Source organism: Chiloscyllium punctatum, chromosome 3 (assembly GCF_047496795.1).
Source record: "Chiloscyllium punctatum isolate Juve2018m chromosome 3, sChiPun1.3, whole genome shotgun sequence".
Classification (NCBI taxonomy): Eukaryota; Metazoa; Chordata; class Chondrichthyes; order Orectolobiformes; family Hemiscylliidae; genus Chiloscyllium; species Chiloscyllium punctatum.
The window spans coordinates 101,352,084-101,377,880 of record NC_092741.1 but is presented as its reverse complement, the minus strand read 5'-3'; the positions used below and the strand labels follow the sequence as shown (position 1 = coordinate 101,377,880).

General features: G+C 40.5%; 1 protein-coding gene across 2 annotated transcripts in view; it reads left to right on the top strand.

Moving 5' to 3' along the window:
• The first annotated feature begins 416 nt into the window (after positions 1-416).
• msraa (methionine sulfoxide reductase Aa) overlaps positions 417-25,797 on the top strand; it is a 505,366-nt gene continuing 479,985 nt past the window's right edge. For both annotated transcript variants that reach the window (XR_011954689.1, XM_072557547.1), the window contains exon 1: positions 417-577. Coding sequence is in view for 1 of the 2 variants with exons in the window: in XM_072557547.1 (XP_072413648.1) it covers positions 457-577 (121 nt within the window). In the remaining variant the exon portion in view is untranslated. The remainder of the gene's footprint in view (positions 578-25,797) is intronic.

Sequence of the window (25,797 nt, the reverse complement as noted above, 5' to 3'; positions counted from 1 at the left end):
AAACACACCATCCAAATATGGGACCTTTTATGATCTTGTACCATTAAGCAGGTTCACTTAAATGTGATATGCGTGATAATACCTTTTAATATCTGTAGCACATTCGTGAAACATTTCTACAGAGCTTGGCAAGCTTCCATTCTATTTTGAGTGAGCTGGGTTGAGTGTGGAATGGGAGGAGTGGCAACTAACGGAAAAATGTCGGAATTAGGAGTCAGGATTGACAAACAGAATGGAGGGGAGCTGCACTATATGATCTAACATTTAAAAAGTTTCACATGGTATATTTTCCTAAAAATGATTTTGTTAATACAGAATATATTTTTTGGAAAAAGAAGGAATACATAAAATGCATCCTATTCACCTGCAGGACAGAAAGGGCAAAGCATGTCATGTAGAGATTACCCAGCTTCATTCTGAACACGGCTGTTCGAACTGTCTCACGTGATTTTCTTGATGGAGAGCATTTGGCGGCATTTCCTGCGCTGCAGAACAGGGTTTATAATGGCTTCGCGAGTTCAAATGTTATCGAAAGAGCAAGTCTGTGACAGGAAAGACGATGCAATTAAAGTTTCAGGTACCCGATTAAACTTCATTGAATGACGAATAATTTTCTTTAACAAGAGCGACTCGGCTTGTCTTTTGATTGGTCCTACGTGGAGCAAGGCTGAACCGCGAGAATATATTCAGGGTACGATCGTCATTATTGGAGGTGAGAAGGGCCGAACCTTCAGCCTCACTTCATGCAACAGCCACGACTGCGATTCGAGTTGCGGGTTTTAGATTATCACCCGGAACTTGCGGGACGTTCCAGTCCAACTTCCTCGTGCGCAATTGCGTAACGTACACAGTGTTGCAGAGTTGGAGAGATTGCTGCTGTCGGGGTGGGGATGGAAATGTAGTATCTCTCCCGCAACATTCATTACTGTGCTATCCTAATGTCAGTTTCACTGAGGCGTTGAAGAGCACAACGATATATGTCCGACTTCTAAAGGCATTTTCTTTCCTCTTAAATACCCTTTATTTGATTTGGGAAAATCCAGTCTTTCAATATATATCGGACATGTAGAATGATGTTAAAAAACACACAACACCAAGTTATAGTCCAACAGGTTTAACTGGAAGCACACTACTTTCGGAGCGCCCCTCCTTCATCACTATCACCTGATGAAGGAGCGAGGCTGCGAAAGCTCTTGTGCTTCCAGTTAAACCTATTGGACTATAACCTGGTGTTGTGATTTTTAACTTTGTACACCCCAGTGCAACACCGTCATCTCCAAATCATGTAGAATGATAGTAGGATAATTAAGAAGGCAAGCTGTAGGATGCTGTTTTTGTACAAAAACCTCCTTGCAGTTTGTTCTTCTCCAAAACTTGTCCAAATGGCTATTATTCATTACCATGAATGAAGTCCTTATTCTTGCAGTAATGCAGAAACATTAGTTTTTTTTTTACAAGTTAACACAACAACTATTCTCGAGATTATGCAAATCCACTCAAACCAGATTTTTTTTTGTTCTCTGATTTAAAGGCTCAAACTGTCCAAAACATATTTTCCCATCTTGTTTGCACATCATATGGAAAGCTACAGATGGTTAGGCCTAAGACACTACCCTGAGGAACTTTTACAGATGTTTACTGGGGTGAGATGACTCCCCCTCAGTCAGCAGGCTACTGCCTAACCGGTGTGACTTGATCTCACTGATGATAGCATCCATCACTTCACTGATAATTAAGAATGGACTGATGGGATGGTTTTTTTGTGAGCAGGACATACTTGGGCAATTTTACACATTGTTGATATAGTACTGGAACAGCGTGGCTGGGGAATTGACAAGTTCTGGAGCACAAGTCATCATTACTATTGCTGGAATGTTGTCAGGGCTCATAGCCTTGCAGAATCCAAGGATGGGGTAACTGAAACTCTTTAAATTTTTCAGTTAATCAGGGTAGGTCAGCATGAATTCATGACAGGTAGGTCATGCTGAACAATTAATTTTTTGAAGTGTGACTAAGGTAGTGGACAGGGCATTGTCTATGAATGTTGTTTATGTATAATTGCAGAAGGCATTTGATATAGTCCCATGTAAGAGACTGTTTTAAGGCCATGAAATATTGGGCAAATTACTGATATGTCTGGGAAATTGGTTAAGTGTCAGGTGCCAGAAAGTAGGTGTAATGAGTTGCCACTCAAATTGATAGGATGTGATCAAAGGTGTCCCACAGGATCTATGTTTGGGCCTCAGTTATACATGCTATTGATGAATGACTTCAATAATGGCATATAAAGTCATATATCCAAATTTACTGATAACACAAAGTTAGATGACAGCTAAAATTATAAAGAGTATTGATCGACTAAGTGAATTAGCAACACTGTGGCAGATGGAGTTCAATATGAGTAAGTGTAGATGATCCATTTTGGATCAAAAAAGACTAGATCTAGCTACTTTGCAGATAGTATTAAGTTAAATACAGCAGATGTCCAAAGAGACTTTGAGGTTTAGGTGCAAAGATCATTAAAAATGCCATGAACAGCTGTAGAAAATAATCAAGAAAACTAATGGAATGCTGGCCTTTTTATGTGGAGGACTGGAGTACAAAGATGCAGATGTTATACTGCAATTATACAGAACCCTAGTTAGACCCTAGCTGGAGTGCTGTGAGCAGATTTAGATAAACACACTTTAGGAAGAATATATTATCCTTGGAAGAACCATGTAGGTTTACAAGAATGATACCTAGACGTCAGGGGTTAAGTTATGAAGACACTTTATACAAATTAGGCCTTTTCTAGAAATTAGAAAGTTAAGGTACAATATCAATAGCTTCAAAAGTGGGTGACAAAAACAAAGGGAGGTATAACTGTATTGCTTAAAAAATCAATTACAATTTTGAGAGGAATGATATACAAAACTGGTTAACAAATGAGGATTTATGGATTGAGTTTAGGAATAAAACAAAAGGGGCAGTCACGCTACGCGGAGCATACTACAAACCCCAAATACTGAGAAGGAGATAGAATATATATGTAGACAAATGTCTGTTGGAATAAGAGAACAATAATAGCAGGTGACTTTAACTATCCCAATATCGACTGGGTTTCAAACATTCTCAGGTGATTTAAGGCTGAAAAATTCATGCACTGTATCCATGAATTCTTTTTAAACAATCTTGACAACCCAATGTGAGAAAATACAAATCTGGATTTAGTTTTGGGAAATGAAGATGGGCAAGTGGATGAAGTGATAGTGGGCAACCATATTTGGGATAGTGACTACAATTTGGTTAGATTTGCTAATATTATGGAAAAGGACAGCGATAAATTATGTGTAAATGTTTGTTTTTGCTTGTGGGAAGGCAAATTTTGCAAAACTGAGAAATGATTTGACTGAGGTGAACTTGGGTAGGACAGCGAAGGGATAGTCTGTAGGAAGCCGTAAAAAGTGTGATTCTTAGGGCACAGAGTAGACGTGCACCTTCCAAAATTTAAGAATGGTACTGCCAAATCTAGACTTCCATGGTTATCTTAAAAAATACAGGGAAAAATTAAACAGGAAAAGAAAGCTTATGGTAATCATAAAAAAAAACACTGCAGATAACTGAGAGGAGTATAGAAAGTACAGGGATCATTTTAACAAAGAAATAATGAAATCAAAGAGAGGACAATGAGAAAATATTAGCAAGCAAGATGAAGGAAAATTCAAGTTTATCAATATTTCAAGGACAAAAGCATAGTTAAGGAAAAAAAAGGGACCTATCAGAGCTGAAGAAGGGAACATCTGTGAAGATGCAGAGGATATTCACAAAGGAAAGCGATGATGTGGAATCCAAAAGGAGCAGTCTGAAATATTGGACAAAATAATCATAGAGAGAAGGTTTTTGTGAAATTCGAATTCTTGAAAGTGATAGGTCACCAGGGCGGAATGAGTTTTCCTAAAGATGCTGAAGGAAGTCAGGAAGGAAATAACAGTTGCTGTGAGGATTATTTTCCAATCTTCACTAGACAAAGGTAGGGTATCTGTGGAGTGGAGGAATGCAAATATGTTTCTGTTGTTTATAAAGGATACAAAGGAAACGCCAAACAATTCTGGGCCGGTTAGTCTTAATTTGGTGGTGGGCAAATTGTTAGACTCAGTCGTGAGAGATCAGATACACTGTCACTTAGACATGGACTAGTCAGGGGACAGTTAGCACAGCTTTCTTAAGGCGAGGTCATACTTTACAAATTTGATTGAAATATTTGATAAAGTGATGAGGATGATTGATGAGGGTGGTGCAGTGAATGTTGTCTACATGGATTTTAGTGAGGCATTTGACATGGCAGACTGGTCAAAAAAAGTAAAAGCCTGTGGGATACAGGGTAATGTCTTAAATTGGACAAAAGTTTGACTTAGTAACAGGAAGGAAGGGGTAATGATCAATGGCTGCCCTTGTAAATGGAAAATTATTTCAAGTAGTGATGTACTGGCCTCTGTGTTGGGACCTGTGCTGTTGTTTTGTACATTAACTATTTGGACTTGAACATTGACACAATTACTAAATTTGCAGACAATACAGAAATTAGCAGTGTAGTGGACAGTGTAGCGGATAGCTATAAGCTCCAAAATGATAAGGTTGGTGGAGTGGACAGGAAAGTTGAAGTTTAATGAAGTGATGTAATGCATTTAAGGAGGTCAAACAGTAAAAGGGAATATACAATAAATGGGAATATCCTGAGAGAGGTGATGAAGTGAGAAATCTTGGCAAGCAAATGCACAAAGATAGCAGTACAGGGGGATAAAGTTGTCAAAAAAAAACTTATGGAATGTGACCTTCATTGGCAGAGGTATGGAATACGAAAGTAAGGATCTAATGATAAAACTGTAGAAGTCATTGGTGAGGCCAGTGGAGAATTGTGTGCAGTTCTGGGCACTACATTATAAGGAGAAAATTATGGAGAGAGTACAGACCAGAATTATTTGTGTTACGAGGGCTAGAGAATTGTGGTTACAAGGAGAGATTGGAAAAGTTGGAGTTGTTTTCCTTGGAACAGAAAGCTGAGGGGTGACATGATTGAGGTTCTCAAAATTGTGAGGAGTGAAGATAGAGTAGACAGAAGAACCTGTTTCCCCTAGTAGAGAAGTCAAAAAGCAGAGGTCATAGACTTAAACTAAGTGGCAGAACAACAAGAGGGGACATTAGGGAAAACGTCTTTGTGCACCCATTTGTGATGGGTGTCTGGAATTTCCTGCCTGAGTTGGTGTTGGAGGCAGAGACCGTAAATTATTTTAAAAAGTACCGGGATCTGCTCCTTAAGTGCTGTAAGTTGCAGGGCTCTGGGCCACGTGCAGGAAGATGGGATTAGAAAGGGCATCTGGGTGTATTTGGAATGCCATGGATAAAATGGGCCACGTGGCCCTCTTCTGTGTTGTATCATTTCTATGGTTCTATATTAACAGGAAATAAACTCTTTCCACTGATTGGGACTAGGAGGCATAATCTGAGAATTAGAGCTAAACCATTCAGGAGTGATGTTAAAAAAGAAGAGAATATAGATGTTTGGAACACTTATGTACCAACAGCAGGACCAGTTGTTAATTTTAAATTTGAGGTCAATAAACGTTTTTTAAGCAAAGATATTAGAAGATATGGACCAAAGGTAAGTGAGTGGAATTAGGCCATTGATCAGCCTTGATCTCATTGAAGTAGGCTTTTGGGGCTGAATAGTCTACTCCAGTTGCCATGTTCATAATTTTTTTGCCTCTGATCCTACCATGTTGCATAAATGTCGTCAGAAGCCATGAGTTTGTGTGTTTTATGATCTGTATATGTTAAGAGAATGCTCATCACTGTATAATAGTATGTGACATGATGGAATCAAGATCTTACCTTCTACCTTAACTCAGCTCATTTGAAACATGACATGCTAATGGAAGCATGATTTGTATAACTTCATAGCTAAGCTTTAACCCAGACATCAAAGTGCCTGTGAATGTAATGATTGTATGCATTTGTGCGGTATGATTACATCTGTTGGATCCTTCAATACCATGTTACCCAAGCCTAATTTCTGATATTATGAGGGATGACCTGTACATTACTGCATCAGGGAAAATTTCCTGCTGGAGGCAAACCCACGAAAAATTCTATTTCAACATATTGCAGGAAGATGACAGAACCTGATGATGAGTTTGCTGTTGGTCATTGTGTCTTTGGCTTACCCGCTCAACTCCTTCTGCAGACAAACTAACCTAACTATTTGAAAAGAAGGAAAGTCACTGGACGTTTGGGGAAAAATACTTTAATCAACATCAACAGATCAAAGATCTTATTCAATAAGCGCAACTAAGTAAGAGGCTGTTATGATTTTGTTGGGTGATAGTTTGGTGTGTGAAAGTCGAACATCTCCAGTGAACAAAATGCTTTGAAAGGCCTACAAGAGATCTTCCCATTAATGGTGAAATGTTTGTATCTTGCGAGATTCCCGAAAAGTAATATTTTATCGCTTCAATGTTGCATTTGCAACTTATTGACATGTCAATATTTCAAAATACTGAAGTAATTGCTAGTAACACAGCCACAAAGATGACCAGGAAAATGAGCACTTACAAAAGAGGAAAAATGGTTGAGAACTTAGAGCTAGAAAGTGCAGCTGCGACATCCAGCTTGACTCTCAATTAAGCGAATTTTGATAGCTTACTGCACTGAGCAATGTACTGGAAGAGTTATCTGGGTTTATATTTACATTTTCGATCTTAACCAATTGTACAATGCTTTTAGAGTGAATTCTGTTATTCTTTAAATTATGAAGTAATTGTTTATTGATATTTGTCTTCAAAACAACTATTTTCCTCTTTTATGCTTCATGCTATGCATCATTACAACTACACATGACAGGTGGAATGTTCTTCACTAATCCCCTGCACCATTCCTTTCCCACAGTCCTCTGCAACTTCTTTCTGGGAAATATGCTGTAAGCTTGTAGTGCCTCCTTGTAGCATCCACTTTAGATCTGGAAATTTTATGGGGTATGTACAGATGTGAACTCAGAATTTTTTCAGATAAGACAAAGATAACCCATGCTATTTCACTTGCATTTATTTAAGGGAAAAGGAAGGATGAGTATAGGTAGCTCCTATTGAAGATCTGGTACTGATACAGCTGGCCTTGGGCAAATGGCTACCTATGGTGCTGCAATTTCCATTATAGCAGTGAAAGCTGGTACTTTTTCCTTTGCTTTTTCCAATCAGTGGGGGCACATTGTTCATTGGTAATTCACTGCTGGAGTGAAAAAAGCATTTGATAGGTAGTAGCTGTGGTAACTATTATGTGACCTTCAGGTCCTTTGCTGGTACTGGCTTTTCAGTTTCACTGTTGTCAAGTCACCAGTTTTTAAAAATATACTTAGCATGCTGTCAATGCATAACAATAAGAAAAATAACCAAATTAATTCTTATGGTACATTCTTTTCAACTTTACCTAGATTTAATGTCAAATTCTTAACTGATGTTAAGAGTAGGGTTTGGCTAATGTTTATACGCTATTATAGCTTTGCTCTTGCGGCTTTTGATGCTACTTTTATAATCTGACTACATTAGACCTTTAGAAATAGTTAACTTTAATTTTACTTATCTGATTGCTTTCGCAAGGAACTGCACATGATTAGAAAGAGAATATCATTGTCCTTATTTCTCAGTTTTCATGCTTCTGTTTTTATTTGTTTCTTTATTCTTTCAGTTTCTGTCTGTTTCTATAGTCTTCTGTTTCTATTCTAACATTTTTGTTTTTGTTACACTTTTATTTCTGACTGCATGGTGCTAGGATAGAAGCCATCAGTAGCTGTATGCTGCATTTGGAATTGAGGTTTATTGGAGAGGTGTGGTTCTCTGAAGCTTTGTGACTGTCCAGCCCCCACACTCGACCGATAATCTGTGCTTATTGCCGGTCATCCATCCATTCCACATGCATTCACCTTCTCACAAATTTTAGAAAACAAGTCAGAATCCTTTGGATGAAACAGATAGGAGGAAAGAGAAAAACAGGCAGGTCCCAAATTCATCCCAGCTGAAGCGGGAATCATCCCATTCTGTCTGATGAATGTGATCCACATCAGTCATCCAGTTGACTGAGCCTAACAACTTCCTAGGAGTACTAAGTGACACGGTGCAACAGTGCTTAACATTGCTACCTGACAGCACCAGGGACCCAGTTTTAATTCCAGCTTTGAGTAACTGTCTATGTGGAGTTTGCTCTTTGGAGCATTGATGCAATGGGCTGATTGACCTCTTTCTGTATTGTAAGGGATTCTGTAATTCTACTGGTTGTTGTGACTGTTCTATAAGACAGTTAGGCATGGCAAGATCAGCTCTATTAGTATGTAAAGGTGCCTGATATTTCATGTAGAATACGATTGTCGGCAGCAAATCTACCCTGAATCTCCTGATTCTCTGGAAGAAATCAACATTAACAATCATGGCAATGTGCACTTTTAAATGCATTTGAAATTTGGTGCTATGAGTAATGATGGTAAAGACTGATTTATTTACATTATTTGGCTGATGAAAAGACTCTCCTGCTATTGGCATATGTTAGAACGATATGCAGATTTGATGCTCAATCTGTTTGGTTGCGGGACTTGTTTCTGGTTCAGAGGCAGGAATGCTACTCACTATGCCGCAAGACTTCCTCCTTAATCACTCTCCTTTATAATTTCTCTCATGTTTTTCTGTCATTCATCTCATCCATAAACCTGCCATTTTGATTTCTGCAACATTTTCTATCTACAAAGATGAATAGCAGGAGATGGTTTACACAAGACCTTACAGTTGTCTTCATATTTTATTGTGGAGCTTTGTGTTGTTAGTAGCATGTTGAATATTTCTCCACTGGAAATATAAGTCAAAATAATTTTACATTGAGGTTTCAAATATCAGACAGAATAATTGTTTCTCCTCTATTTGTAGTATTATTTAGTCCAATTTGTTTTGGTTTGTAACATTGATAAATAATGATTTCAAATGCAAAAGACTACCAGTTCTTTGAAAGGGGTTTGGGATATTTAATTTTTAAATGGAAGTTGCATATTAACAGCTTTAATATATTATACTCATTTTCACTTTGAATTTTTTGAAATAATTTTTACTTCTATATGACCTCAATTAACTAATGGGAATTGCAGCCAATTATTACAATTTTATATATCAACTTTTGAATGAAGAGATGGCCTTTTGAGCTAAATCTAGTGTGTACAATGGATGCAAACAGAAGTCAAGGATTAATTTACTGCAATTTTACCTTGAAGCAGTTTTATGTTGTAAGTAATTGGATATTCAGAATATATTAAAATGTATAAAGTGTGTGATAATGGAAGTATGGAAAAGAAAGAATTTCAAAATAAGTTGTGCAGCTTTGGAAAAAAGCTTACATTTCTTCAAAAATACTTTTTCACTATGGCTATTGAAATAGATTATCTATTGTCCACTTACTAAAAGGATCACTGAACAGAATGTTAATATTGCAAGGCCAAATTCTCTTGGTGGATGCAGAGGATAGGGAGTCCAAAGTTTTAGAGGTTCATCATTTAATTTCTTGCGTTAATGCTGAAGCTGTAGATAGGAGTTGTTTGAAGGCTATCGGATACACAGACATCATTCATCAGTTGCTCATTTCTGGGAGCAAAGGTGAGAGTTCATCAAGATGTAAGGAAGAAATGTGTCCCAACTGTTCTCTTCATGGTTCACAGCTTTTAGATATAGGTCCCTTCTAAGGTGATGGCAATGGAGTAGGGAGCATTTGGTCTCCGTGCCCTGGGATCATCCATGCTGACCACTTTTTTTTTCTTTATTTTCTTTTAAATTTTGCTTTCTCTTTTTTTTGGCGGTAGGTGGGATGAAGTTGGATTTTAAGATTAGGTTAGATTCCCTACAGCATGGAAACAGGCCCTTTGGCCCAACTAGTCCACACTGACCCTCCGAAGATAACCCACTCATACCCATTTCCCTCTGACTAATGCAGCCAACACTATGGACAATTTAGCATGGCCAATTCACCTAACCTGCACATCTTTGGACTGTGGGAGAAAACCGGAGCACCTGGAGGAAACTCATGCAGACAGTGGGAGAATGTGCAAACTCCACACAGACATTCACCCAAGGTTGGAATCGAACCTGGAACCCTGGTGCTGTGAGGCAGCTGTGCTAACCACTGAGCCATCATGCCACCCTTTGTTGTGGTCCAGATTATGGTGGCAGTTGCTGAGCCCAGACTGAGAGGATGGCGAGGTGGCTGGTGAGCCCATTTTGGGACCTGGAGGGTGGCAGCAGAGTGGGACTCTGGAATCAGCGTCAAGGTGGTGGCTGGTGGAAGGGTGAGCAAGGGGACCTGGTTTCAGCTTCTAGATCAGTGGAGACTGGCAGCGGCTTCGACATTGAGGTGGTTAGACCCAGTATTTGGCTGTCTGGAAATTCTTTGGACAGCTTTTGCCACATCTTCTTTCCTGGGATCAGTGACGGGATTGGTCCTTAGGGCGGCTTCTGCAGAGCCTTGCTGGCTGGGATTCCAGCAGACTGGCATGGATGGCCTGCTTTGGTGGCAGCTTCCAGCCCAATATTCCATTAGCCTGGTATTCCATCGGCCTGGCATGGCAGTCTTGCAGCAGTACTGCTTTTTCCTGAAGTCAAGAGCTGCGAATTGATCTAAGATCGATTTTGTCATAAATCTTTATTCAATTTTTCTTATCTATGCCATTTGTTGTTAACATAGGCACCATGGAATGGCGACTTCAGCACATTTTGTAAAAAAATTACAAATGACAATAAATGACTAATCTGTTTTTTTTAAGTTTCAGAGGCAGACAGTACTCTAATAGCTTGGTAATCACTTAACAGCTTGTGTAGCTTTCTGAAGTATTTTTCTATTTTCTGAACTCTGGGTTGTTGTGAGTGCTAAGAATGCAGCATCACATCTATTCAAAGTGAAGTTCCTGAATTTATATTTTAAATTTGTTGGTAAAATTTGTCAGAGCAAAGCTCTAATGTGCTCACAAAGTTTACAGTTACAGAAGCACCAACTGTGCTATTGCAGAAATAAATCTTTGTATGATGCAAAATATATAAATTTACAAAGAAATTAAAAATGTGAAAAATTGCAAATACGTAGCAACACATGAATGTTTCTCCCTCCAAAAGATTACAGAGCCATAACCGTGCTGTTTGCCTCTAAAACAAAAAAGGTGACTTGAGTGTACTTGTGCATGAAACACAGAAAGCTAGCATGCAGGTGCAGCAGGTAATCAAGAAACCTAATGGAATGTTGGCCCTTACTTAAGGGGGTTGGAGTATGAGAGTAGGGAAAGGGTGGACAAAGTTAAGAATCACACAATGCCAAGTTCTAATCTAACAGGTTTATTTGGAAGTCCAAGCTTTTGAAGCACAGCTCTGAAAATGGTCCCAGGAATGAAAGGCTTAACATAGGAGGAATGTTTGAGAACTCTGGGACAGTACTTAATGGAGTTTAGAATAATGAGGGAGAATCTGATTGAAACTTTCAGAATACTGAATGGCCTGGACAGAGTGGACATTGGAAAGATGTTTTCATTGGCAGGAGAGATGAGGACCTGAGGGCACAGCCTAAGAGAACTTGTCTATCTCTGTTTTAAATATACTCAGTGACGTGGTCTCCACAGCTTTCTGTGGCAATGAATTTCACCGATTTTCCACTCTCTGGCTCAAGAATTTTCTTCTCATTTCCATTCTCAAAGGTCTTCCCTTTACTGTTAGGCTACTATAGAGCCACAGGATTGGCAGTGTCCCACTTCATGGACCAAGACCACTTCAACTAGACATCTGGCCACAATCAATCCCAGATTGATATTGAATGAATGCTGCCTTTTATTTACTGTGCCACGACACCCTGACTGACCGGTCCATCCCTGGAAAAGGCAGTACCGCCAGGCCAATAGAATATCTCTGGGTGAGACACCCTCTCAGGGTGAGACACTTACCCTACCATCTCCGGGTATGGTCACAGCCATTTTGAAAGCACAGTACAATGAAAGGTTTTACCAAGTACGCACTGAGGAGTGGTTTCCTCTAGAAATCAGCAAACTTCTAAATATCCAAATCTACTTCATGAGAGTCCTTCTCAGGGACCCAGTAGGCTTCGCAGTTCCTCAGGTCCCCACCAAATCCATTTAAAAAACTGCTTGCACATCCCACACCCCCAACCCCCGCCACTGCCGGACGTCTTTGGTAGACTGTACCCTTAAACATTTGAGACATGGCTGCTTGCTTGTTGTACATGCACTGTGACCAGGAACTCAACTGGACTCATCATATAAACACAGTGGCTACAGGAACAGGACAGAAGCTAGGAATACCCTCATTCCTGATGAAGGGCTTTTGCCCAAGATGTCGATTCTCCTGCTCCTCGGATGCTGCCTGACCTGCTGTGCTTTTCCAGCACCAGAATTTCGACTCTGATCACCAGCACCTGAAGTCCTCACTTTCTCCTAGTAAACCCAGTGGGGCGTCTTCTCAGCCCCAGCCCAGTCGGTGGTTTCTCGGCAGCCCATGGTGATCTCTTGGCCTGGCATGGTGGTTCTCAACTTGGCACAGCAGTGATGTGGCCTGGTCTCTCAGTCTGACATGGTGGTGTCACAGCCTGATCTCTCAGTAGCCTGTGCTAGAGTCTCAGCCCAGCATGGCGATATGTCAGCATGCAAATGCATCCTGCTCAGACATGTTCCAGAAGGAGGAGGAGGAGGAGATGAAGGCGGTGATAGCTTCTGCAACAGTAACAGTGGTGGCATCGCAGCCAAACATGGGGAGTGCAAGGAGGTCCCCAAGTATCTGCAGTGGCAGTGTGGAGGACAGGCAGTTGAGGTCTCCTGGATCGCAAAGTACGCAGAGGACTCAAAGACTCATGAACTTTTAACTTTATTCCTTTTATTTTTCTGGTCTATATTAAGAAGGACTTTAACTGTTATCTTATTTCTTTACGTTCATGGAATAAGTAGAAAAGTAATGCTTAACTTGTTTTAAACTTAGGTACAGGGTAGTAAAAGAAACTAAGTTTATTTTTGTACCTCGATACCTTTGCACTTATGTGTGTGGTGATATTATACACTTTTCACTGCACTCCTGTACTTGAGTACACATGACAATATAGATCTAAATCTCCGAGAAGAAATTCCTCATCTTAAATTGGCACCCTTCTGTTCTGAGCCAATGCCCTCTGGTTCCAGACTCACCCATGAGGGGACACATGCATAAGATCATAAGACATAGCAGCAGAAGTTAGACTTTGCAGCCCATTGAGTCTGCTATGCCATTCAATGATGCCTGATAGGTTTTTCAACCCCACTTTCCTGATTTCTGGCTGGGAAAAGACAAAATACTCTGAAGAGTGTTATGTCAAAAGTACTTGACCTTGTAGTCATTTGATAATACAGAACCTGTCTATCTTGAAATTAAGACATAAGTTGGTTTGAAGGTTTTTGACTTGCACTGATCAAGTTAGGGGAATACTTCATTCATACTGTATATATGGAGAGTGGTGATTGGTTGACAGTGGACCATGACTGGAGTAGGCATTACCATGGAAGATGCACCAGTTAATAATGACTGACAGTTAACTGCCAAGTTCTGTTTAATTCTTTTTCAAACAAGGCAAATTGACATGGATTGGTCTGAGAGCTGAGCCAGAGAATGGTTGTCACTTACTGCATCTGGTTCAATGCAAGTAGTATGACCGTTCTTTCTCCGAAGCATGAGGCCTGATAGATTAATCTATTGGATTGCAGTACATGCAAGTGTACTATTTGTGAGCCTGGCAGACAATCCTAAATTGTTTGTCATAATGTCTTTTTGAGCAATACATTGGCGAAGTGAAATGTTAAATTTTAGAAGAAAAAGATTACAGATTGTTGGTCAGTAGCTAGAATAGTTTTCTACACAAGTTGTTGGGTACCTTCCTTAATCAGTCAGAGCTAACTAAAATGCTTTTCTGGATTTAGTGGTGTAGATTTTAAATTGTCCTTTTAATGCCCTTCACTTCAAGTTCCAGTGAGCTTTAAAGTTCAATTAGTTGCATGAGAAGGATTTCAGTTGTTGTTTAGACAAACACAATGCTTATATGTAACAAGATTTCACAAAAGAACTGACTGACCTGTTACTACAATTCTAGCGGTATTGCTTTTTGATCAAAAGATGGCACAAACATCTTGCCTTTTAAGTTGTTTGATTGTAGCATTTCTTAATAATGAAAAATGATATCTTTAGGTAGATCTTAAATTGCAATTAGAAATTAAGCACTAAGGTGGGGGGGTGGGACCCAGGGAGATAGTAAGGAAAGATATCGATCTGAGACAGGTACACCTGAGAACAGAAGTGAGTCAAACAGTCAGGGCAGGCAGGGACAAGGTAGGACTAATAAATTAAACTGCATTTATTTCAATGCAAGGGGCCTAACAGGGAAGGCAGATGAACTCAGGGCATGGTTAGGAACATGGGACTGGGATATCATAGCAATTACGGAAACATGGCTCAGGGATGGGCAGGACTGGCAGCTGAATGTTCCAGGATACAAATGCTACAGGAAGGATAGAAAGGGAGGCAAAAGAGGAGGGGGAGTGGCATTTTTGATAAGGGACAGCATTACAGCTGCGCTGAGGGAGGATATTCCTGGAAATACATCCAGGGAAGTTATTTGGGTGGAACTGAGAAATAAGAAAGGGATGATCACCTTATAGACCCCCCAATAGTCAGAGAGAAATTGAGAAACAAACTTGTAAGGAGATCTCCGCTATCTGTATGAATAATCCGGTGGTTATGGTCGGGGATTTTAACTTTCCAAACATCGACTGGGACTGCCATAGTGTTAAAGGTTTAGATGGAGAGGAATTTGTTAAGTGTGTACAAGACAATTTTCTGATTCAGTGTGTGGATGTATCTACTAGAGAAGGTGCAAAACTTGACCTACACTTGGGAAATAAGGCAGGGCAGGTGACTGAGGTGTCAGTGGGGGAGCACTTTGGGGCCAGCGACCATAATTGTATTAGTTTTAAAATATTGATGGAAAAGGATAGACCAGATCTAAAAGTTGAAGTTCTAAATTGGAGGAAGGCCAACTTTGACAGTATTATGCAAGAACTTTCGAAAGTTAATTGGAGGCAGATGTTCACAGGTAAAGGGACGGCTGGAAAATGGGTAGCCTTCAGAAATGAGATAACAAGAATCCAGAGAAAGTATATTCCTGTCAGGGTGAAAGGGAAGGCTGGTAGGTATAGGGAATGCTGGATGACTAAAGAAATTGAGGGTTTGGTTAAGAAAAAGAAGGAAGCATATGTCAGGTACAAACAGGATAGATCGAGTGAATCCGTAGAGTATAAAGAAAGTAGGAGTATAGTTAAGAGGGAAATCAGGAGGGCAAAATGGGGACATGAGATAGCTTTGGCAAATAGAATTAAGGAGAATCCAAAGGGGTTTTACAAATACATTAAGGACAAAAGGGTAACTAGGGAGAGAATACGGCCACTCAAAGATCAGCAAGGTGGCCTTTGTATGGAGCCACAGAAAATGGGGGAGAAACTAAATGAATATTTTGCATCAGTATTTACTGTGGAAAAGGATATGGAAGATATAGACTGTAGGGAAATAGATGGTGACATCTTGCAAAATGTCCAGATTACAGAGGAGGAAGTGCTGGATGTCTTGAAATGGTTAAAGGTGGATAAATCCCCAGGACCTGATCAGGTGAACCCAAGAACTCTGTGGGAAGCTAGAGAAGTGATTGCTGGGCCTCTTGCTGAGATATTTGTATCATCGATAGTCACAGGTGAGGTGCCAGAAGACTGGAGGTTGGCAAACGTGGTGCCACTGTTTAAGAAGGGCGGTAAGGACAAGCCAGGGAACTATAGACCGGTGAGCCTGACCTCGGTGGCGGGCAAGTTGTTGGAAGGAATCCTGAGGGACAGGATGTACATGTATTTGGAAAGGCAAGGACTGATTAGGGATAGTCAACGTGGCTTTGTGTGGAAAATCATGTCTCACAAATTTGATTGAGTGTTTTGATGAAATAACAAAGAAGATTGATGAGGGCAGAGCTGTAGATGTGATCTATATGGACTTCAGTAAGGCGTTCGACAAGGTTCCCCATGGGAGACTGATTAGCAAGGTTAGATCTCATGGAATACAGGGAGAATTAGCCATTTGGATACAGAACTGGCTCAAAGGTAGAAGACAGAGGGTGGTGGGGGAGGGTTGTTTTTCAGACTGGAAGCCTGTGACCATTGGAGTGCCGCAAGGATCGGTGCTGGGTCCTTTCCTTTTTGTCATTTACATAAATGATTTGGATGTGAGCATAAGAGGTACAGTTAGTACGTTTTCAGATGACACCAAAATTGGAGGTGTAGTGGACAGTGAAGAGGGTTCCCTCAGATTACAACAGGATCTTGACCAAATGGGCCAATGGGCTGAGAAGTGGCAGGTGGAGTTTAATTCAGATAAATGTGTGTTACTGCATTTTGGGAAAGCAAATCTTAGCAGGACTTATACACTTAATGGTAAGGTCCTAAGGAGTGTTGCTGAACAAAGAGACCTTGGAGTGCAGGTTCATAGCTCCTTGAAAGTGGAGTCGCAGGTCGATAGGATCATGAAGAAGGCATTTGGTATGCTTTCCTTTATTGGTCAGAGTATTATGTACAGGAGTTGGGAGGTCATGTTGCGGCTGTACAGGACATTGGTTAGGCCGCTGTTGGAATATTGCGTGCAATACTGGTCTCCTTCCTATCGGAAAGATGTTGTGAAACTTGAAAGGGTTCAGAAAAGATTTACAAGGATGTTGCCAGGGTTGGAGGGTTTGAGCTATAGGGAGAGGCTGAACAGGCTGGGGCTGTTTTCTCTGAAGCATCGGAGGCTGAGGGGTGACCTTATAGAGGTTTACAAAATTATGAGGGGCATGGATAGGATAAATAGCGAAGTAATTTCCCTGGGGTGGGGGAGTGCAGAACCAGAGGGCATAGGTTTAGGGTGAGAGGGGAAAGATATAAAAGAGACCTAAAGGGCAACTTTCTCACACAGAAGGTGGTACGTGTATGGAATGAGCTGCCAGAGGAAGTGGTAGGGGCTGGTACAATTGCAACATTTAAGAGGCATTTGGATGGGTATATGAATAGAAAGGAGTTGAAGGGATATGGGCCGGGTGCTGGCAGGTGGGACTAGATTGGGTTGGGATATCTGGTCAGCATGGACAGGTTGAACTGAAGTGTCTGTTTCCATGGTGTACATCTCTATGACTATGACTCGATGTGAGGGGTAATTTTCTTTGCTGATTTCTGTCCGAGGACCACACTATTCTAGTTTGTGAGTAATACTGTATGCTGAATTGGGGAATCAATTATCAAATTGGGGGACTTGATAACAGGTTTTTAATTTCAGCACAGGAATGTAGAGAATCTACAGGTTCAAGACAACAAAAGTACAAGTGGGGAATTTTTATCAGCTTGTACCTGGAGCGTATTTAAAATGTAATGTCTGGGGTTTCGGACAACCCCCAATTATGAATACTGGGATTCTTTGCCTACTTAACTCTTAGGATTTCAATTATATGGTAGGTAATATGGACATATGACATAGGCAAAAGTGAGGACTGCAGATGCTGTAAATCAGAGTCTAGATTAGAGTGGTGCTGGAAAAGTGCAGCAGGTCAGGCAGCATCCGAGGAGCAGGGAAAATCAATGTTTCGGGCAATAGTCCTTCATCAGGAATGAAGACAGGCAGCCTCCAGGGTGGGGTGATAAATGCGTGGGGGGGTAGGGCTGGGGAGAAGGCAGCAAAGAGTATAATAGGTGGATGGGGATGAGGATGAAGGTGATAGGTCAGAGAGGAGGGTGGGAGAACGCCTCATCTTCCGCCTCGGAACACTTCAACCCCAGGGCATCAATGCGGGTGAACACTATCTACACTATCATTTCCCATCTCCTCACCTTACGCCAGTTCCAGCCTTCCAACTCAGCACCATCCTCATGATCGGTCCTACCTGCCAATCTTCCTTCCCACCTATCAGCTCCACTCTCCTCTCTGACCTATCGCCTTCATCCCCACCTCTATCCACCCATTGTACTCTTTTTGCTACTTTCTCCCACCTTCCTCCTGATTTATCACCTTCACCCCCACCCCCATCCACCAGGTGTACTCCTCAGCCCCACCACCCTCCCGTTTATCTCTCCACCCTGGAGGCTCCCTGCCTTCATTCCTGATGAAGGGCTCTTGCCCAAAATGTCGATTTTCCTGCTCCTCGGATGCTGCCTGTACTTTTCCAGCATCACTCTAATCTGGACATATGACATGTCATGCCTCATTTTCCTGTGTTCCCATGTGTGCTGGAGCAGTTGAAGAGAAAGGTTATCTGGGGTAATAATAAATCAAAATGCTGATGCATTGGTCCTCCCGTATTTGTCCAGCAAACCACCTCCTCTGACTATAAGCAAAAACATCCATCTAATTCTGTTTGTGGGATCTTGTAGTGTATAATAATGCCAACTAGTGATAATTTGCATCCATGTAAAATACTTTGAATAATGTATTCTGCAGTTTAGAATTTTAGAACATAGAACATAACAGTGCAGTACAGGCCCTTCCGCTCTCATGTTGCTCTGACCTGTGGAACCAATCAATATGAAGCTCATCTATTCCGTTCTCATCCAAAGACCATTTAAATGCCATTAAGGTTGGCGAGTCTATTACTGTTGCAGGCAGTGCGTTCCATGCCCTACTATTCTCTGAGTAACGAAACTACCTCTGACATTTGTCCTATGTCTATAACCCCTCGATTTAAAGCTATGTCCCCTTGTGCTAGCCATTACCATTCGAGGAAAAAGGCTCTCACTATCCAAATGATCTAATCCTCTGATCATCTTAAATGTCTCAATTAAGTCACCTCTCAACCTTCTTCTCTCTAATGAAAACAGCCTCCAGTCCCTCAGCCTTTCCTTGTAAGACCTTCTCTCCATACCAGGCAACATCCTGGTAAATCTCCCCTGAACCCTATCAAAAGCTTCCACATTCTTCCTATAATGTGGTGACCAGAACTGTATGCAATACTCCAAATGTGGCCGCACCAGAGTTTTATACAGCTGCAGCATGATCGCATTGTTCTGAAACTCAATCCCTCTACCAATAAAAGCTAACATACCATATGCCTTCTTAACAACCCTATGAACCTGGGTGGCAACTTTCAAGGATCCATGTACCTGGACACTGAGATCTCTCTGCTCATCTACACTGTGAAGAATCTTGCCATTAGCCCAGTACTTTGCATTCCTGTTACTCCTTCCAAAGTGAATCACTTCACATTTTTCTGCATTTGCCACCTCTCAGCCCAGCTCTGCAGCTTACTTATGTCTCTCTGTAATCTACAACATCCTTCAGCACTATCCACAACTCTACCAACCTTCGTGTCATCCGCAAGTTTACTAACCCATCCTTCTACACCCTCCTCCAGGTCACTTATAGAAATGGCAAACAGCAATGGCCCCAGAACAGATCTTTGTGGTACCCCACTAGTAACTGAACTCCAGGATGAATATTTCCCATCAACCACCACCCTCTGTCTTCTTTCAGCTGGCCAATTTCTGATCCAAATCACTGAACTATCCTCAATCCCATGCCTCTGTATTTTGTGCAATAGCCTACCATGGGGAACCTTATCAGATACCTTACAGAAATCCATATACACTAAGTCAACCGCTTTACCTTAACCACGTGTTTGGTCACCTTCTCAAAGAACTCAATAAGGTTTTGTGAGGCACGACCTACCCTTCACAAATCTGTGACTAGCCCTAATCAATTTATTCCTTTCTATATGATTCTAGTCCCCTTCTTGAACAAGGAAACACTATTTGCTATCCTTCACAATTTATTGTGAACTTATTTGTAATCTTATAAACTCTATTACTGAATTTGAAACTTGGATACAATGATAACAGCTATGGCTAAGTCTTTAAAAAAAAGGTTTGGAATCTTATGGGACCTGAACGATGTTGGTTATGGTAAGAAATATGGCAAATCGGATGAGAAATCCAGTGAGGCATATCATGGTGTCAGGAACAACTCGCTATCTTTTAACAAAGCTCTGGTGTCAAGGCCAATATCACATTAGACAAGCATCAACATCCCAAAGTATGCTTTGTGAGTACTGGCCACCTGCACCCCATGTCCATGGACAACAGCATCTGATAATTGCCAGCATGGGACATCTCTGATCCACTTACAGTGCACTTCTGAATATCAGTGCTGCACATTGGGCTCAATGGCAACCATCATTGTGATGTTGCAAGGACACTGTGCTGAGGGATACAGATTCAGCTCATGAACTAAACCAGGTTGCATCTCTCGGCTGTTTGCTTGCTGTCATAGTGCTCACTCAACTTGAGTCTACCTTGATACTCAGCAAAGCGGGTTGACAGTCTCTCCTTGTCTGCCATGCCATGGACAAATGTCATGAATCGTGTAGGTCAGTTCCGGACTAATGATGCTTACCTTGGTGCACAACCAGGATTGCTAGTGCATTTTGGGATGTCCTGACAGAGGTGAGTTGTACCAGGTAGCAAGCTGTAGAATGCAGCTAGAATTGGGGAAAAAGGGCACTGGAAGGCTGGGGCAGGTAGTTAATGAGCCGAGTTTGGTAAAATATGATAGGAGATCTCACTAGGCCTCCCTTCGAGAAACCTTCCATGGAATTCAACAAAACTGACAGCTAAAAAGTGTTAGATTCAGCTAGTATGTTTTTTTTCTTTAAAGTTTACCAAGCAATTATATGAATAACATTGATAAGCACTGATTGCAATCATAGTGTCAGATAATGGTGGAGTATTTCTATAGGTTATCCTATTTGCTATGTAAATGTACTCAGGTGTGTCAGTTCTTGTTAAACAGTTCAAAGTGTAGTCCATTTAGGAAGTGAAATGTTAGTCATGTTATTTTTGAAGTTGGCTACTGTTTAGTTTCTGAAATGTAATGTACCTCAGTTGCTCCTGTGGTCTAGAGAAAGCTTGTTGTTCTGTTAGTTGGATATTGATACCAATTTAGAGGCATGTCATTTACAATCTAGCGATGGACTATGCTGAATGGTGTTGTTTCTTCCCCTTTTTGTACTCAGTAGCTCATGAGAGCCATTTAGTTTTATTCGTTAAATACTGTGCTATTCATAGCACTTTCAATTTAAAAATAATTTTATGTAGAAATAGATGGATGCATGAAAACTGAAGCGAACATATTCTGTGTGGATCGGGTCTCCTGGGTCTGTAAAACCAGGCAGCTGGAGAAATCCATGCTCAGCTAACAAACATTGCATATAGCTGACTTGCTGGATTGATAACCAACCTCAAATGCAAAGTATCTTCTGTTGGCAAAGTCAGTCTGACTAATCAGCAAAATGTAAAGGTCTCTGCAGTACTGCTGATTGCACCATTGGGTGGCTGGGCGGTGGTGAAGACGACAATATTGATTGTTCTTCATCTTAATTCACTTAAATATGAAAGTGGGAAGCACCGGATACTGTAATTATTAACCTCTTCATGCTATTTTTCTCGGCATGGTGTTTTCACTTGGCACAAATCCATATTGTTTTAATAACACTGTTGTAGCATGCCCATTTTAGGCCTGCACCTTCAGGAGTACTTCACTATGATGGCGAATGGATGGCAATAATTCAGTGTTCCAAAGTACTGTACTCATTGAAGTACCTGTGCGGCCTACAGATTTTTTTTGTGCTTAAAGAATATTTATTTGTTTTTTTTACTGCAGCATCATGAGATTATCATGTGGATTTAGTGATACTTGTTTTGCTTAACATGAATCATCAGACACCATAGCTATAAAAATCAAACCTCAGATAAAGAAGTAGGTGCTGCCTTCCCATCATTATAAAACTATACATTCTAAGGAATGCTATTTTCTGTATTTAAAATCTAAACTAAGGACTGTGTACGTCATTGCACAGACAAATGTCCTAAAGGCTGGAGTTAGTTCCTAGATTGTTTCCTTCAATGCTACTTAGCATTCGGCTCACATTGTGCTTTGTGCAGTGGCATGAAACGCAATAGAACAAAGATATACCCACAGGATTGCGGTAGACTGATTACAGCAACTGTTCTCCAAGGATTTGCCTTGGTAACAGAAAGGTTGCTGGGATACAGTGCTATTTGAGGAATAGGATAGATACCCAGCAGGATCTCTGTTGTCAGTGGGAATGCTTTAGGTTTAGATTACAGATAATTTCACTTTCATGTGGCGTTAAACATTCAAAAGGCTTGGGTTTTTGGGGAATTTTTAATCATATTGCTTCCAGGATCAAGCAGGAGTACTAGCAGCTTTCTTTTATCTCAGACAGAGTGTATCAGTCAAGTAATTATCTTTGTTGGAGGGATGCAATCTGCTTTGAGCATGTCTTTTTGCCGCAGTGCGCCTGGCCTATGACATTCACTCTCAAAATGCTGGTTACACAGAAACACCGATTCTAGTAAATTTGTTTATTTGCAACAGAGAAAAGCAAATAACATTTATACTTGAGAAGTATAGTGAATTTAATACTGTAAAGGTACATTCATTTCAACATTAGTATGTGCCTAATCTGATTACATTGCCAGGTTGAGAAATAGGAATTGAAGATTTGTGTAGTTAATGGTCATAATAAAAACTTAAATTTAGGTTCCAATGTAAGTGCTAATCAAGAATGCCAATTTCCTTTTTTAAAGTATAAATAGCAAACAAAATTAAGAGATGTAGGCAAACATTTAAGCTCCATTCACGAAGTATAAAATCCATAATGTGAAATTTCTATGTTCACTGTATCTTTTCAAAATAGGATTTCAATTTAGAATTCTTAATTTTTAAATTGTATGATCAGAAATTTTAAGCTGAACTTTCCCTTTCGTTGGCAATTATTTTTAATTGAGATTCATGGTGGGTAGTCTGCTATATCCCAAGTTGACGTTTCTTCATGCAGTCTTCCCCTTTTCTCATTCATTTTACAACTGGCCCTTGTTTGACTGTCTTGTGGGATCATATATCAGGGATGGTGGAAGTGCTTACTGCTCCCAGGACTTCATACAGTTCACACTGTTAGACCCAAACTAAACACCACTGCAGACACTAACAACTGCTCTTCATACTGTGATCTGCACTGTTATCCTAAAGATAATGACCTGTTTAGCTCCTTGCTTTGCCAAGGGATCTGGAGATGGTGGATGGCAGTTTGGTGAAGAGGAGGGCAGTGCTTTTCTTGCTGACTGTCAAAGGAGGCCACTGCACTGAGATTGCAGCCCAGGACAGTGCAGTGTTCTGGAGCAAATCTCAGTACCCAGCAGTGCAGGGAGAAGGTCAATCATCTCTACGCTGTGCAGGAGATGTCACCTTCTCTCAGCTATGTCGTACTAGCAGGGTCACTGCTCACCTTAACTCATCCACTACACATATATCTTACCAATGCTCGTGAACTACAACCGTCATCATTCCATCCATCATGTCTGCTTGATGATTCTCACCCACCACAATCTCCCAAACTATTAACCCTTTTTGCCTTTGTGTTTTTTCCTCACTCATTGGACAAACCTCCCTACTTCTCTTGTACACTCTGAGCTGCTTCTGTATAAACTTCCATCATACTCAATCCATCCATATGTTTCTTATCAGTGTTTGTAGCACTAGCTCCTGATACTGACAGAGCAACGTGTCGCACAGCAATGTGTCTACTTCCATGACTTTACAGTATTCCAAACTATGACAAACAACCTGCTTCTCCCTCAGCACTATAAAGCAATCCTTACCACAGGCTGGAAGCCTCCAAGTATACACAAAGTGAGACAGTCCTAAGAAAGGAGGTTAAGAGCCATAAAATGCATTTTGTGTAGGTATATGTGTCCCTGTAGACAAAGTGATCTGGTATCTGCCTAAAGCTCTGTGCCTGAATGCAGCCATGATGCTGCAATGAGGCTGCTGGTTTCGCAGTGCTAACATATATGGATGAAGAGTAGAACAGGATAGCTCCTTGCAAGTGGAGTCACAGATAGATGGGATCATGAAGAAGGCGTTTGGTATGCTTTCCTTTATTGGTTAGAGTATTGAGTACAGAGTTGGGAAGTTATGTTGCGGCTGTACAGGACATTGGTTAGGCCACTATCGGAATATTGCGTGCAATTCTGGTCTCCTTCCTATCAGAAAGATGTTGTGAAACTTGAAAGGGTTCAGAAAAGATTTAGAAGGATGTTGCCAGGGTTGGAGGATTTGAGCTATGGGGAGAGGCTGAACAGGCTGGGGCTGTTTTCCCTGGAGCGTTGGAGGCTGAGGGGGTAACCTTGTAGAGGTTTACAAAATTATGGGGGGCATGGATAGGATAAATAGACAAAGTCTTTTCCCTGGTGTGGGGGAGTCCAGAACTAGAGGGCACAGATTTAGGGTGAGAGGGGAAGGATATGGAGGATACCTGAGGGACAACTTTTTCACGCAGAAGGTGATACGTGTGTGGAATGAGCTGCCAGAGAATGTGGTAGAGACTAGTACAATTGCAACGTTTGAGAGGCATTTGGATGGGTATGTGGGTGGGGGGGGAAAGAGAGTGGGGGTTGGAGGGATGTGGGCTGGGTGCTGGCAGGTGGGACTGAATTGGGTTAGGATATCTGGTCGGCATGTACAGGTTGGATCGAAGGGTCTGTTTCCATGCTGTACATCTCTGACTCTGATTCTTTGACATTGTGGTGATGACAAAGTTGTTTTCTGTCCAGAATTAGCATTGTCACATTTCTAAGGGCAAGAGGTGAATTAGAAGCTGCAATAGAAATGATGCAAGTTTAGTTAATAACAATATTAAGAACTCACTGTTTAAATCTTCAGGGAAAATTGGAAATTATTTTTCAAATCAATCTGATTTTTTTCATATTTGAAAATGAGAATATTTTCCAAATGTTTTGCCGTTGCCCATACTGCACAAAGCATTTAAAATTCTGTCCAATGTATTCTCCCAAGAATGTATCCCTTGTATATATTTTTACACTTATAGGACTATTTTAGATTTAAAAAAAATGTTTTTGTCTTTGTTTAAGGTCAACTATACCACCCATTTTCCTTACTAAAGAGGAACATAGAATTGGTGATTTCGGTCAGGTCCATTTCCAGTGCTTGTCTTGGTTGGCTTATGATAGATGTTGTAAAGTAGACTAATGTCATTCAATATATGATTGTTTTGTTAGTGTAGTTCCAGAGCAACTTGCTTCTGTTTGGTATCTTAATGCAAGTAACCTACCTTGTGCTGAATTATTCTGCAATTGACAAAGCATCTAATTAAGCCACCAATATAGAACATCAACGTACCACACTTTCAAATACACGTTTAACAAAAAAAATCTGTTTTCCTTTTTATAATTTTGATGTGACTGCATTGTGACTGCTTAATCTATATGTCTTGATCTTTAATTTTATTGATTTTAAGCAGGATTTTTAAAAAATCTGACATTTTGTATTATTATACATTCTTCCATATGATAAAGTACATCAAAAGAGCTTTTGTTTAAAAACACATTTATTTTTCAGTGGTTTCTTATCAGTGTTATAATTCTAATTGATGCTCCTATAGGGCAAGTCAGATCCCGGAATGAATTCTGGCTTAATATTCATTTTATAAATTTAATGTGGTGGTCATTCACTGAAACAGAAGCATTCAAGCCTGTGAAACTTCCTTCATAATAAAGGAGAATTTTGTTACTCAAATAATCAAGAAAACTAATGGAATTCTGGCCTTTATATCTAGAGGATTGGAGTACAG